The 14,320-nt window shown below is 65.0% G+C and overlaps 1 protein-coding gene across 6 annotated transcripts in view; it reads right to left on the reverse strand.

Annotated features, from left to right (window-relative positions):
- The window catches only part of ZFPM1 (zinc finger protein, FOG family member 1), a 72,622-nt gene that overhangs the window by 38,110 nt on the left and 20,192 nt on the right, over positions 1-14,320 (reverse strand). For 5 of the 6 annotated variants that reach the window (XM_082711442.1, XM_082711444.1, XM_082711443.1 and 2 more), the window contains exon 2: positions 344-469. In XM_082711442.1, the coding sequence (XP_082567568.1) occupies positions 344-428 (85 nt within the window). In that variant the 5' untranslated portion in view covers positions 429-469. Of the gene's footprint in view, positions 1-343; positions 470-853; positions 874-14,320 lie in introns of those variants that run through there. The other variant, XM_082711441.1, reaches the window with a different exon arrangement.

A 14,320-nucleotide genomic window follows, 5' to 3' on the forward strand; every position in this document is an offset into this window, starting at 1 on the left:
CCCATCCCACAGAGGGTCAGCGGAGATTTTCTCGAGGTCACTCGAGCCCAGGACTCCCGGTCCAAGCCTGGGCTAGACCTTCCCCAACGACGCCTTTGTCTCCTCATCTGTAACCAGGGCGGGGCCAGACTCCCAAGGCCCTCCCGATGCTGAGGGTGCACATGTGTCCTGCGCCCGCCCCTCCAGGCCCTGGGGGTCAGGGCCCTGCCGGCCAGCAGCCCCAGCCACGGGCCCACAGACACCAGCCGGCTCAAGGTGCGCTTCACAGGGGCAGGCGTGGGAAGGGGAGGGACTGCGCGGGCTGTGGGACCCCGGCCTCCAGCGCACCCACGGCCCGACTCACCTGGACTGGAAGGGGTCGGGGGCTCGGGCTCGGGCTCGGGCTCTGGCACTCCGGCCTCTGGCTCTGGGAGGCGGGCGCCGTCCATGGCCTGAGCCTCCTCTGCAGCCTCCACGTCTCCAAGGGAACCTGCGGACACAGCACAAAGGGAATCGTGAGGTGCTGTGGGGCGACGGGCCCTGGCCTCCAGACCCCCTCCCGGGCAGAGGGCACAGGCTCCGCCACCCCACAAGGCCAGGGGCCATGAGTGGCACCCCAAGACCCATGTGCACCTCACCCTGGGATGAACCCCAGTGCTGGCAACAGTTCCAATGCCCGGGGTCACCGCCGCCTTCCCACCACCCCCCCGCCCTGCAACCTCTCAGCCCCTTGGGCCTGAGACCCCCCCCCAGACCCCCTTGGGCTGGGACCTCCCTGGGTCTCCCCTCCACTCTGCTCCAAGCTGTGGGAGCAGACGCGCCGCCCCTTCTGGTTCAGGGGGCTTCTGGGGGTCGCACGGACCACAGCCCTCACCTCACCCTCGCCAGGCCTCTCTGGGGGTTCACGCAGCCGCAGTGCGTGTGTGCAGCCCCACAGACAGGGGTGACTCTCTCCCGGGCCCAGAGCGGGTGCCTGGAGGAGCCCCTCACACTCAGGCGCCGCGGTCTGGCAGCTTGGTGAGGGTGGGCCCCATGCGTGGCGTCCAGGAAGCGCAGGGAAAACCGGGCTTTGGGAGCCCGTGCTTGATGGGGCACGGGGCGGGGGAGGGCACAGGTGCCGGCAGTTAGGCCTCTGGGACTTACGGGCCTCAGGTCCGCAGCACCTGATTCCAATCCCTTCTTCTTGCAGGGGTCCTCCACAGAGATCCCTGCGGCTGAGAAGGCGGACCGAGGGCCCAGAGACTTCGTGGGGGAGGGGAAGCCACACACACACCAGGGGTGTCCCTCGTGCCAGTCTGGGCAGAACCCTCCGTCCCTGAGGTCAGACCAGGGCGTCCAGGGTGGCGGACAGAGGGAACACTGGTGAGCAGGTGTCCCTCCTTAGCCTGCCCTCCGTCTCCCCAGGCCCCTTCTGGCTGTCTCTGTCTGGGCCCTGAGCCCCCGAGACCGGTGCTGGCACTGGGTCTGCTTCCCGGCCCAGTCACCTTCCCAAATTGCTCCTCCAGCCGCCTGTCCTGCCCCCCGACCCCAGTCATCAGGGCATGGCCACAGGGCAGGGTCCTGACTCACAGACACTCCCTCCCTACTCAGCCCACTCAGGAGTAGGTGGGGAGCTCTTCTGGGCCCAGGGTGCCAACCCCACAGCAGCCAGGCCCTCCTGTTGCTCAGAAACTGAGCAAGAAGAAACAGCTGGAAGTCATGACGTCTACAAATCCAGGCGTCGGGAGCTCCTGATGGGGCAGGATGGGGCTTCGGGGACAGAGGCATGCGGGACGGAAGGGCCCGCTTTCAGGGGCTGAGCTCCCCATCCCTGGAGGCGAGCAAGCAGCAGCTGACGGAGATCCGAACAGGATTCATACCTCTGTGACCTTTTGTACATCATGAACCCTGCCGGGATCTGATGAAAGCCAGGGCCTTCTCCCCAGAAAACAGAGAGAGACCAAAATCTGCCCCGTTTCAGCGGCTTGTCCCCAAACTCCTAGTCGTCTTCGTGGTGCCCTTCCTCACTCCCCTCCTTTGCTGTGCTCCCCTAGGGGTGAAACCTGGTGGCCCAAGCCGGGGTCCACTGCGAGCCACAGAAGTGGGCTCATGGCTGCAGTCCAGGGAGGCTATGACAGAAGGAGCAATGGAGACACGAGGCTCCAGCCTGACTTCCCCAGTCTAGCAATCTCCATGGGGCAGCGCGGTGGGCAGCGCAGGGGGCAAGCTGGTCTTCTGTTTGCCTTTCAGCTCAAACCCCTGGTCACGGGCAGACGGCGGCCAGCTCTAGTAAGGAAAACCGAGTGTTCCCGCCAGGGCGGACACCCTTCCTGCCTCCCGCAGACATCTGGGGTGGACACCGCTCCAGGAGGCAGAGGTGCCCGGGACATCTGGACTCTGTGGGGGACTTCCAGGCCTGCTGGGGAGACGGTCAAAGAACCACGGACGGGCCCCAAACAGGAAACAACAGATTCTAAGAGCCGTGAGGGAGGGGAGATGCCACCAGCAGAGGTCGGAGGTGACAGACCGCTGGGAATACAGCTCCGGATGGAGGGCCGGGGGACCGGACAGAGCTCCGCTTCGAGGCTGGAGAGAGGCCAGGCGAGGAGTGGACCCTCATCCCAGAGGCACCGGGGAGGCACAGAGAGCCCCAGGCAGAGGTATTTACGGGCCGTCTGGACTCCAGCTCCAGACCTGAGCCCCGGCCTCCCCCGGATGCCCTGGAGCCGTAATTACAGGAGACGGACAGGTGCTCATGCCCCTGTGGCCAGGCTGAGACCGCACAGAACCAGTCCCAGGCCAAGTCTCGTGCTCGCTTGTTGCTGTGCCTGCGTGGACAGGCGAGCCTGACGTGGACCGGGCACAGCCCAGACTGGTCCAGCTTGTGCCCCTGGGACGGCTGCTGTGACCTCCCCGGGCATGCATCTGGGCAGGGAACCAGAGGCTGTGGGGGAGGCTGGCCTCGAGCTGCCCAGCCTGTGGGGCTGGTCCCGAGCAGGTGCTGCCGGTCCCTGTGGCCACAGCGTGGCTCCCGTCGCCGGGCAGCACGAAGGCCTCTGGGGTCAGCCTGAGACATGCGTGGGCCTCCCACAGCTCATTAGAGCTCTAAGGGGATGCCGTGTAGCTGAACGGCCACAGGACCTTGGGGCCTCAGTCGCCTGCTCTGGTGACCGGGTACGAAGCCACCTGCTCTCGGGGCGGAGCTGACGCGGCCCTCCCCACCCATGCCTGACCCAGGAACGCAGCTCTGACTGTCAGGGCCCTGCTCAGGTGGCCTCAGCCACCCAGGGAGGCCCCAAGCTTGCGGCAGGCCCGTTTATGGGAGAACAAAGGCCCCCGCGCCGCACAAAGGCGTGACAAGGAGCGTGAAGAAAGAGGCGGCCAGGCTGCCGCAGTTGATTCTAATGCCGCTAATTCAGTTCCAGCACAATTAAAGCCGGGCTGATAGTGCCACAGACAGCCGCCGACCAGCAAAGTGCTCCCAGCCCTTGAGCCGCTGTGTCACAGCCAAGGCTGCATTGTGCCTGCCTCGGCACCCCGAGCATGGGCCATCCCGCCCCCTGGGGCACCTGCAGTCCTGGCGGGGCACCTGGGTCCCACTCTGCTGGGGGCTTGGGGAGGAGGGCTCCTCCGCCGGCCACACATCAGCGTGACCTGTGCCGGGAATGAGCTCCCCGGGCCCCTGGGGGACGCTCTGTGGCCAAAGACCCCAAGAGCTCAGTCAGGCCAATCCGTACACAGCAGATGTCCGTGCTGCATGACCTCAGGCCGGTTACACGACCTTTCTGTGCTTGGAAACCACAAGTGCTCCTCCGTCACAGGGTGAAGGGAGTAGGGAGTACGCCCCTCCGTCATGACCTGTCCCCACCCGACGCACAGCAGGGCCTGGGGAAGGGGGTGGGGGTGGCGCGGCCCCTGTCGTTGCCAGACACCAGCCCTGTGCTCAGCATCTTACAATGCTCTCCCTTAACCGCCCCTGCTCGGTGGCCCAGAGTGCAGAGTGGTGGGGGAAGGCCGTGTGGACCGCAGAGGGGTGGGGTGGGGGCTGGGCAGCTGGAGCCGGTCAGGATGGGCCGGTTTCCTACTGGTCTCTCAGCACCACCCAGAACTCACACCCACTTTGCAGATGAGTAAACTGAGGCCTGGCAAGGTGAAATGACCTGCCCATAGCCCCCGAGAGGAAGCAGTGGTGGGGGGTGTTCAGGGCAGGACCCTCCCCAGACGTGCCAGCCTTGCAGACGCTGGCTCAGGGGAAGCCTCCTTCTGCACCTGGGTGCCCCTGTGCCTGCCTTCACCGCCCCCCCCCCCGGGTCGAGGGGGGACGCCGGTGGCACAGGCCAGTGCCCACGGCTGGAGCCTGTCTGGGGGCGTCTGCGGTGATGATGGCGGTCGCAGCGCTGCCCTCGCTGCCCGGAGCCCCTCAGTTATCACAGTGAGCAGACGCCCCGCACCGATCCGTCTCCTACTCATTAAGCCGGACGTGGAAATGGAAATGAAAACATAATAGCTATTTGATTGGGGGCGAGATAGTTTGCATATTGGCTGGGCGCTGATAGCAGAATTTCATCAACTCCCGTTCTTCATGCTTTAAGACTGAATTACGGAGACAGGCTGTGTGGCGGGATCATCCCGCTCCCTTCCGAGTTCCCGAGCCACAGGACGAAGGGCCCCTCCTGGCTCCGATGGCCAGGCAGCGGGTGGGGACGGGGGCGCTGTGAATGACCGCCTCTAAGAAGGCCAGAGCTGGTCTCTGCAGAGGGGACAAAATCTCCCCAGACTCTGCCCCCGAGGCAGACTGGTCGGGCAGAGAGTTGGTGAGGGTGTCTCTGAGCACTGGATGGGGAGTCCCGAGGCCCCGGGCCTCCTGCTGGTCCCAAAGCCTGTGCCCGTATTGAGGGAAGGGGACTGTGCCCACACCCGAAACCACTGACCACGTCATGTGAAAGAGCCGGGGCTGGGTCCCCTCGAGCTCCCCACCCAGCTCAGGGCCTGACCCAGTGTGAGTCTCTCCCTGTGCCCGCCCGTGATGTGGGTCCTTTACGCCTCTCTGGTAAGGCCCTTCTTCTGCCCCCTTTACAGAGAAGACAGAGGCCCCTCCTGCGTCTGGGTTGGATTTTGAAGGCAGGCCCCCTGCCCTGGGGGTGGGGTGGCCAATGACGGGCCACGGGCCCTGCCCTTCTGCTGGGGTGTCCTCATCCTGGGGCTCATCCTCCCCCCCACCCCGCTCTCTCCGGCCCCCCTCCTAGGCCCCGCGTTCATGAACTTGTCCAGCCTTTCCTGGGTGCACAGAGGGCCAGACTCTGCCCCAGGCTCCGGAACCCCAGAGCAACCAGGACACACCCCACAAGAAAGCAGAGTGAAAAACCCAGAAACACACTGCTAGAAGGAGAGGGGCACGTGTCAGTCAGGGAAGGGCTCCTAGAGGCGACACTGCTGGTGATCTGGACGGGGACAGGGGGTGGCCTGCAGCTGGGGCCAGGCAGAAGCCTTCCAGGCAGGAGGCAGGCTGTGCCGTGCAGGCTGTGCCGGCCACACCTCCCGGAGCCTGGTTTCCTTGTGGAAAGCAGGGCTGGGGTCAGGGTTCAGCAAGGTACTGAGCACAGACAGGTTATTATTACAACTGTTGTGATTGTCTCAGCTCTCCAGGGGGCGGCACACCTGGCTTCTGGGGGGGGCAGGGTGGCGGACCAGGTGGAGGCCTGGCCGGGGACAGTGCAGGCAGAAGGCCTTGGCTTCCTGTCTCACTGGCCCTGGGCGGCTGGCGGGCAGGCTGGCGGCACTGGGCCCGGGGCGGGTGGGGGTGCGGCGCTGCCAGGAGAGAGACCCTGGCCTCTGGGCGGCACACAGTGGCCAGATAAGGCCCTGATAACAGAGGGAAAATTGCAACAGATTCCGACTTTCCCACCAGGGGAACCGCGGGGCAGCTCAGGCCACGGTGGGGACAGCCCTGCTCCCCACGAGGGGGCCTCGCTAGGGGAACTCTGGGTGACTGGGGACCATGGCCAGCATCCCAGGGGCCCAGGTCCCCCAGGCAGACAGGGGTGTTGGCAGCAGGCAGTGTGACCTCTGGGGAGTGCTTCCCTGAGCCCTGGCGAGTGGGACTCCTGGGGGCGAGAATCTCTAACCCAGCAGGTGTTTGCCAGACAAGGACACTGAGGCACAGGACGCCAGGGCAGCTGGCTGCTCTGGCCCCGCCCTGGCCCACTGGCTGCACCCCCAAGACCCTTGGGGCCCAGGACTCAGGTCCTGACGAGCAGCTGAGCTGATTCCCAGGCTGAGGTGGATGGAGAGAAGCAAGATGGAAGAAGGGGGTGCTGAGCAGGGCTGGGGGTCGGGCAGGCCCAGGAGGAGCGGAGGGGGTGGCACTGTTGAAGGGCCAGGGTGTCCCCACACCCCAGAGCCCCAGGGCCCAATGCACAGCAGCCCCAGACATGTGGCCGGGCTCATGCCGCCGATGGGTGGGCGTGGAGGGTGACAGGTGGGCACGGGGCAGTGGGGGGCGGGGGGCAGGTTTTAGACCTCAGTAGAAGCTACAAAGGCGTGGGGGGAGGAGTCCATTTAATGGAAAACTTAACACAGCTTCTCAAACATTTAGAACAGAGGCAGGGTCCTGGCCCACTGCCTCCCAGGAGCTTACAGCCTCAGAGGGGTGGGGGCTCCCCAGGAGGGATGCAGGCACCCACAGGAGGGAGATGGAGCTCTGGGGAGGCCCGGTGCACACACGGCGCGGAGCCTGGCCCTCCTGGGGGGGTCCACCGCACCCCTGGTCCGTAGCCCACCATGGCCTGAAGAGGCCCACGACTGCCCACCCCCACCAGCCGCGGCGCCTTCCCCAGGCTGCCCCTCCTGCCTGCTGAAGGCCTCCTCAGCCCTCGGACCTCAGCAGGCTCTTCCCACACAGACCGGCCTTCGAGGGGCTTCTGCGCATCTGCAGGTGCTCTGCTCCCTGGCTCGGGCGGGGAGGGAAGCTGCCCAGCTGCCCCAGGGGCCTCGAGGGGCTCGGGCTGGGAGGGGCCCATAGGCCTCTGCTGTGGCCCCACCAGTGGCATCTTCAGACCTGGTCAGTCCCCGCTGACAGCCCGGGGCGAACCACAAGAGGATGTTGGTGAGATAATCTTGGCTTACTTGTGCGGGCACCCTGGCCCAGTGAGGACAGCGGTATCTGAACCTTTGCCCCCCGTGCCCTCCCAGACTGGCTCTGCCCCCTGACTGGCTGAGTGGGCCGCCGGCGGCAGGCGGCAGGGGAGCTGGGCGGCCGGGGACTCGCATGCCCCCGCGGCGGGAACCTCACTATGCCTCTCGCAGACATCTGGGTCCTAGAGCCTCTGCCTCTCAGGGTTGCCCCCGCACCGCCGCCTCAGGGAGTCCCCATTAGGGCTGTGTATAACAGACTGTCGGTTCACCTGCTCTGCTGTCCGTCTGCGAGCCAGACCCCAACACCCGTGACCTCGGGAGGCCAGCAAGCAGTCAGACCATGCTTGCGGAGGTGGTGGGGGTGGCGCGGGTAGAAGGGTGCTGTCCAAGGTAAGCAGGGGCTGCAGGAGGGTGACCGGCCGCTGTCCAGACACACTCTGGGCTGGCCGAGGGCAAGGAGGTGCCCCCCGCGTCAAAAAAGAACATGGCGGTGCTGACGACGGTGCCAAGCAGGGCCCCACACTCTCGGGGGCACAGACCATGTCTAATGAATGAGTGTCGTATGACCTACTTCAGCTCTGAACACGCTGGAAGTATTTCACTGAGACACGATTCCTACACAGGAAGAGTCATCCTTTAACGGTGGTCCAGCTTTCCAAGCAGCATTACTGCAAGACCGGTGGGGCCTGGGGCTGCGTGGGCCGTCCCAGGGCAGACCTTCACCTGCCCCCCACCCTCGAGCTTCCCGGGAGCCGCTCAGGGTCCGGGGCTCTGTACAGGAGTGGCCCCCCGGCCCCCGTGGCCCCTGATGGTGCCTCCTCCCCACACCCCCTCGGGCAGGCTGGCAATGATGACCAGAACTCACCGTCCCATGCCCCCGGACAACAAAAACCCTTCCCCGCGGTGGCAGATGGCAGGCAGGTGAAGTGGGAAGGGCCAACACCCGCGTCCCTGTGTCCCCATGTCGCGTTGGGGCCGCGGCAGTAACCAAGAGCGGGCGAAGACTGCCTTGTGGGGCCTCAGGCTCCTCTCACCCTGCGGCCACCCCCTCCTCCAAGCCTCACCCTTCCCACACCCGGCCAGTCAGCTTCCCCAGCTCCTTCCTTTGGGGCTTCAGCATGGACTCTGACGACACACCCGTCTCCTGACTCACACTCCACCCCCCCACGGCCTCACCTGCCCTCTACTCCTCTGCCTCCCGGCTCCCCATCTCTCCCAGCGTGGAAGCCAAACCTTACTGGGGCCACTGAGCAGCCATCTCGCTCCAGGAGGGGCCGTCCTGGCCTGAGCTCCCACCCCTGCCTGGCTCTGCTGACCCCACGGCTGCCCACATGCCCACAGGGTGTTCGCTGGATTAGCGGGCTCCCTGGCTGTGCCTGGGACGGCGTCTGACACCCAGCAGGTGCTCATGGGATCGGTGACCATGCGCCAGGGGTGCCAGAGGGCCCGGGGAACAGCAGGGAGCCTCCCCCCACACCATGACGCGCAAGGACTGGGGTGCGGAACGGTGGGGAGGACGGGCCTGGGGGGCTTCTTGCCACAGGAGATGCTGCTTACACGGTGACCGCAAGACGGCCCAGGCAGAGGGAACGGCCAGGGCGGAGGCCCCGCAGTGGCCGCGTTCGGGGCAGCGAGGGGTGGGTGTGGACAGGCATGGGGCTCTCGTTGCGCAGGGTTTCATTCTCCGACGGCGGGAAGCAAGATGGGCTCTGGGCTGTGGGACACGCAGCCTGGCCCCCCAGCTGGGTGCCACCTCCTTGGCCTCCCTCAGGACCGTCCCCTGTCTCCGGCCTGGCGCTTCTCCCTGCAGGGCCAGGTCCAGGGCCAGTGGGCCAGACCCCCGCCCGGTCCCCAGGGGCAGGGGCCGGGCCAGGCGAGGCAGGGAAGGGGAGCGGGCCTGGGAAAGCCCGGCCGGCCCGAGAGGGAGAGATTGGTTTCAGCCGGAGCCGCGGGCTGCCAAGTCCACATCCTATCCGCGGCCTGCACCGCCTCAGCATTCATCACCGCCGAACTCGGAGGCTTTATCTCCGCGAGGGCTTGGCGCCATCCCCGGGCCCGGCCGCTCCCGGCCCTCCGATGGGCCCGATAGCCGCTGATAGATTACCCGAGATTGCCGCGGCCAGCGCCGAGCGCGGACTCCCCTGGGCGGGGCGCGCACCACGTGGCCGGGCAGAGACCGCGGCCCGCCCGGGCAGGAGGCGGGCGCGGCGCGGGGCGGGGACAGGGAAGTCGCGCCCGCCGAAGGGCGCCGCGGGCCGCGCACTGATTCTGCCGATGCGCCGATAAGGGCTGACGGATGGCCGCGGGGGCCGGGCCGCGCGTCCGCGGGATGCAGCGCACTGCTTCCCGGAAGGGGCCGGGGCCGGGGTGTCGGGACCCTCCCTGCCGTCGGGGGTTGGGGTGGGCGCGGCGCGCTGGGCCGCAGACCCCCGCCTCACCGCCGGGCCCGCTGCCCGCCCGCTGCCCCGAGGCGCGAGCTCTGGGCCCTCCTGGCCCGCGGTTGGGGACCGCATTCCTGCCGGGGCCCCGCGGCCCCTCCTCCGGTCCAGGCTGCCCTGCTGCTCTCTGGGTCAGAAGCAGGGGGCACGCCCAGGCCGGGCAGACCAGTACTCGGGCTGTGTCCCCAGCCCCTGGCGATGCCATGCGGGGAGGAAGGAGCTGGGGCCTCTGGGCTAGTCTTTTTCCCTGCTGGGCGGACCCAGGTTCCCCGCAGCAACTCTAACGGGCTCCCTCTGCACAGAGAGGGGTGGAGGGTGCCGCGGGAGCCAGAGACTGCAGGGCTGAGCCACACCTCCTGGCCCCGTGAACCCACTGTCCCCACCAGGGCCAGAGAGAGCCATACGGTCACGGAAACTGGAGGGGGACCCTCCTGGGCCCAAACCCTGCCAGGCGGCCCCCGTGCCTGTTTCCTGGACTCGAAAGTCAGCCTCAAGTTTCTAGAGAGAGCAGAGGCAGCCAGGGGCCAAGGAAAGAAGGCAAGACAGGGGAATGGCATGGGGAATGAGTGCTCAGGGGGGACAGTTTCTTTTGGGATCTTTCATCATAGTGGGGGGAAGGTCTGCAGCCCGGTGTCCTGGAACACACAGCAGGCACTCCGTAAGTGCCCGCTCCTGTCCTAGGGGATTCAGAGATGCATGTGCACAGCCCTCCACAGTGACCTGCCTTCCCCACCACTTTGGTGGGCTGGGGGCTGCTAGGGGCTGCGTCGAGGCTGGGAGGGAGGCCACGGGCACTGACCCATCCCATGACTGGTCGGTCCTAGGCAAACCTCTGGCTGCCAGTTAGCGCTTGGCCCCCTGGATCTTTCAGGTGGGGGCTGAGGCTTGGGGATCTTGGTGACTGGCCCAAGGGGTCTGCAGCCATGCTGTGCAGCTCCAGAGCCTGTGGTCTTGACCCCTTTAGGGTGAATGAGAGCCACGGCGATGATGGTCATCTCGGGGCCTGGACATCACAGCTTTGGAACCAAACCTTCTGGCTGCTGGCGGGTCAAGGGCCCTGCTAGCATCTGGAGTTCTCAAAGCCCCCTGGCAGGATAAAGTACGTGGAGAGGAAAAGTCTGGTCCATGAGGAGGAGGAGGGAGGGGAGGAGCCTGGCAGTTCCTGTGTCCTACCCCACATCCTGGGCCTGCCCGTGACATGGCTGCTGAGGGCACAGAGGAAGGCAGTGCCTGTCCTGGGGGCAGCACTGGCATTTGAGCTGAGACCTGACCCAGCTGGTCGGCACCTGGTGGGGGCTGTCATGCCCCCTCCCAACCCTGTGGTGGCTCATTGCCTGCTCAGAGCTTTTGCCTCTGCGGCTCCCTCTGCCAACACTGCTCGCCCCCACCCCTGACACCACCATCCGTCTCTGCTGAACGCCGGCCGCCTCACCTTCCACAACCCTAGTGTCCCAGCTCCAGGGGGCCCCTCTGTCCTTAGGGCTCATTTCTGTTGTTCCCTCTCTGTTCCCCAGCAGCCTGGGGCATTATGGGGGCAGGGACGGAGTCCCCGTGAGGGTCCCAGGCATCCTGAACGAGGACCAGGCACACCAGGGACTCAGCCAAGTTTGGAGGCCTGAACACATAAGGACGCCCAGAAGTCAGACTGCTGTCCCTGTTCCGGGCACCCAGCCTCCAAGGAAGTGAGCCTCACCCCTGCTGCAGGGAACGGGTCCTCCTGCCTGCTGGGAATGACCCCAGCTCCCTGGCTCTCCCTCTGGCTATGACAGTGCTCCCTGGAGGCACTGACTTTCCTTCCAGTTGCCTTTTTCCCTTGGGTTTGTGGTGCTTTCCTGGGACAGAGGCCAGGGTGGGGAGATTTTGAAATCAGTTGAGGAAGTATTTACTAAGCACATACTGTATGCCCTGAGCTGTCCTGGGGAGACAGAGCTGCTCTAGAATGAAGGCCCCTTGGGGACATACTCTGAGGCCAGCACTGCCAGACCCCTCCCCGGGGACAGGGCCTAGGAGTTGTCCTTTCCCTCTTGAGCACCGAATGCCTCTCACTCCATGGCCTGGGAGGCACTGTCACCCTGTCACCCTGTTTTAAGAGGGTGTGAAGATGCTCCGTCTGGTTCTGGTCCGACAGCGCCCTCCTATTTCCTCCCCTTAGATCTCAGCTCGAACCTGGCCCCTCCTTGCCCCTCTGCTATTTTCCACTTACGCATTTTTACAAAACGCCCACGCCTGTGACTGGTTTTCGGGTCATGGAGTCCTGCAGGTGCTGTGGAACTGGGGGAGCCCCTGGCCAGGCTCTGGGCCAGCTGGGCCTAGCCGGGCCCCCATCTCTCTGCCAAGACAATCCATGGGGTGCAGAGCGACTTTGAACACAATGAGAATCCCCCAGAGCTTCTTGAATACTTCATGCAGACACGGTCTCCTGTTATATAAGTTTTTGAAAACGGAACATCTGAAAGACCCCAAGTTTCTAGAACATAGCCTAGCCACAGATAGACTAAGAACCCCCCTGAGAAACTCCTGTTTGAGCCCTCATTGTGTGGATGGGGAAACTGAGGCCCAGGAGCAGATGGTGCCCATCAGAGTACACAGAAAGTGCCCTGAGAGGCAGACAGACCAGACTGCCCCATTTTATTAACAGGAAAGCAGGCTTGGACAACGGGTCGGGACTCTCACTCATTAAAATGATACCATGGCCCCATCCCAGCCTGGGGGTACAGTGAGCCTAGCAGTGTGAGATCCTGGATAAAACTCATGGGGGGGGGCAGAAACGGGGGAAAGCGTGCAGAGTCTGGAGGTGCCCCAGACACAGGGAGGGGGAGCTGCCCCACCCCATTTTTGAACTCAGTGTTCCCATCTGGGAGTCAGAACTGGCGGGGTTGACCTCGGGAACACCCAAGTCCTGGCCCCCTAATTCAGGCTGTGGGGGTCTGGGCTCTGAGGATCATTAAGAGGTCATACAGAGGCCAAACTGTCCATCTCCATGCACCTGGGCAAACGGATGGCCCCAGAAGCAAGGTCCCAGAAAGGCTGGCCCATCCAGAGCTGGGGGGAATTTCCATTACGGGGTCAAGGTCCACGCAAAGCAGTGTCCCCCATTCCATAAACTAAGGGCTGCTCCAGAGCCCCGCCCCCCATTAGAGGCCCCGCCTCACACATGGAGCTCAGCCAATCCCCAGGCCTCACTCCTGCTCATTTGCATGTCCGTTTCCATTGGCGGCAGGCGTGAAGATTAGGACCTCCGTTCCCGGGACGCGGGGCGGGGCCTGGGGAGAAGTTGTGGGGGGCTGGGCTGGGCTCTGGGGGGCCCGGGCTGGGCTCTTGGGGGCCAGGCTGGGGCGCGGGCCCGGCGCTGCGGGGTGGGGCGTGGGGGTGCGCTGGGCTCTGGGGGGGCCGGGCTAGGGGCGCTGGGGGGCCGGGCTCTGGTCTCTGAGCGAGCAGATTCTGGGGCTGCCAACCTCTGGATAACCTGCCCCAGGCTCAAGTGGGGACACAAAATGGCCACCTGCCACCTGGGGAGGGCTTTGGTTATAGTGCATGCTCTTCCTTTTCCTCTAAAGCTCCGTTAAATCCTCGGACTCCCCCGCACCCCCCCCACCCCCGCCCGTTAGGAGTGACTCAGAGGGGGAAAGGCACTGACCCAAGGTCACATAACCAGGACGGCAGCGCACAGCTGGGACCTCGCCCCTCATCCCAAGGCCAGGTTCCTTCCCTGCAGGGAGGGCCTCTTGGGGGTCAGCTTATTTAGAGCCGCGTCTCCCCAGGGAGGGTTATTTTTTGGTTTCCTTCGCAAAACAATGATGCAGACGATGATGATTTTAAGCGGACACCCCCCCCCCCCCCCCCAGTGGCAACCCGTTCCCCATGAACTGCGGGGCGGTGGGCTCTCGGGGGTGAGTGTGAGTGTGCACAGGCTTTTGTTCCTGGCATTTTGGAGGGGTGAGATAAGGGAAGCAGCACACTGGCCGGAGCGAGCAGGCAGATAGATAGGGCGATAGAGGCTCCGCCACCCCGCGGGACTAGCGCCTTTTATCAGAGTTCCCTTTTCTTTTCGGTGGGGGGGGGGAGCGGGGAGCACAGCCCACCCCCGGCCCCCAAGCCAGGGAACCGAGGGGTGGGGGCCACCCTGTCTCAGATCCCTCCTGCTGTGTCCCACGCCCTGAGCCCAGGCCCCCAAGCTCCCGACCAGAAGCGTGGGGTTCCCAAGGGCGGTGCACACAACAGGGGGAACGCAGCTGCACCTCTACCCTGTGGCTCCACAGAAGGGCCCCAAGGGGCAATGAGGAGGGCAGGGAGGCCCAGAGGCTAGTGGCCTGGAGCCTGCGCATGGAGTCCCGCTCTCCAGAAGGCCTGTGAGGCCCTGTGGGCATAGCTGGGCAGGACAGGGAGACATTGCTGCCCTAGGTCTCTGGGGCTGGCCTCAGCATCTTCAGCCCATTTTATAGATGCAGAAACTGAATCTTGCAACAAGGCTGTGCCTGTGAGCCACAGCAGGAGGGGGCAGGCGAGACCCCGTAGACCCTCTGGAAGCCACACTGCCGAGGCTGCAGGATAAATATTCTAGAACCCTCCACAGCACTGTGTAATGGGGGCGGGGGCTCACACCTTTGCACCTTGGAGCTATTTGCCAAAGTCAGTGCAGGAAGAACGCTGGTGGGATTCACAGCGGTGTGCGGCAGACAGGGAGGGCGTGGGGAGGCAGCCCCAGTCCTGCAGACCCCAACCCCTGCACACGTCCCTGGAGGACAGGGCCCCACTACACAGAGCTAGCCAGAATTATGATTATGCCAGAT

This window comes from Mustela nivalis (assembly GCF_964662115.1).
Source record: "Mustela nivalis genome assembly, chromosome: 18".
NCBI classification, from domain to species: Eukaryota; Metazoa; Chordata; class Mammalia; order Carnivora; family Mustelidae; genus Mustela; species Mustela nivalis.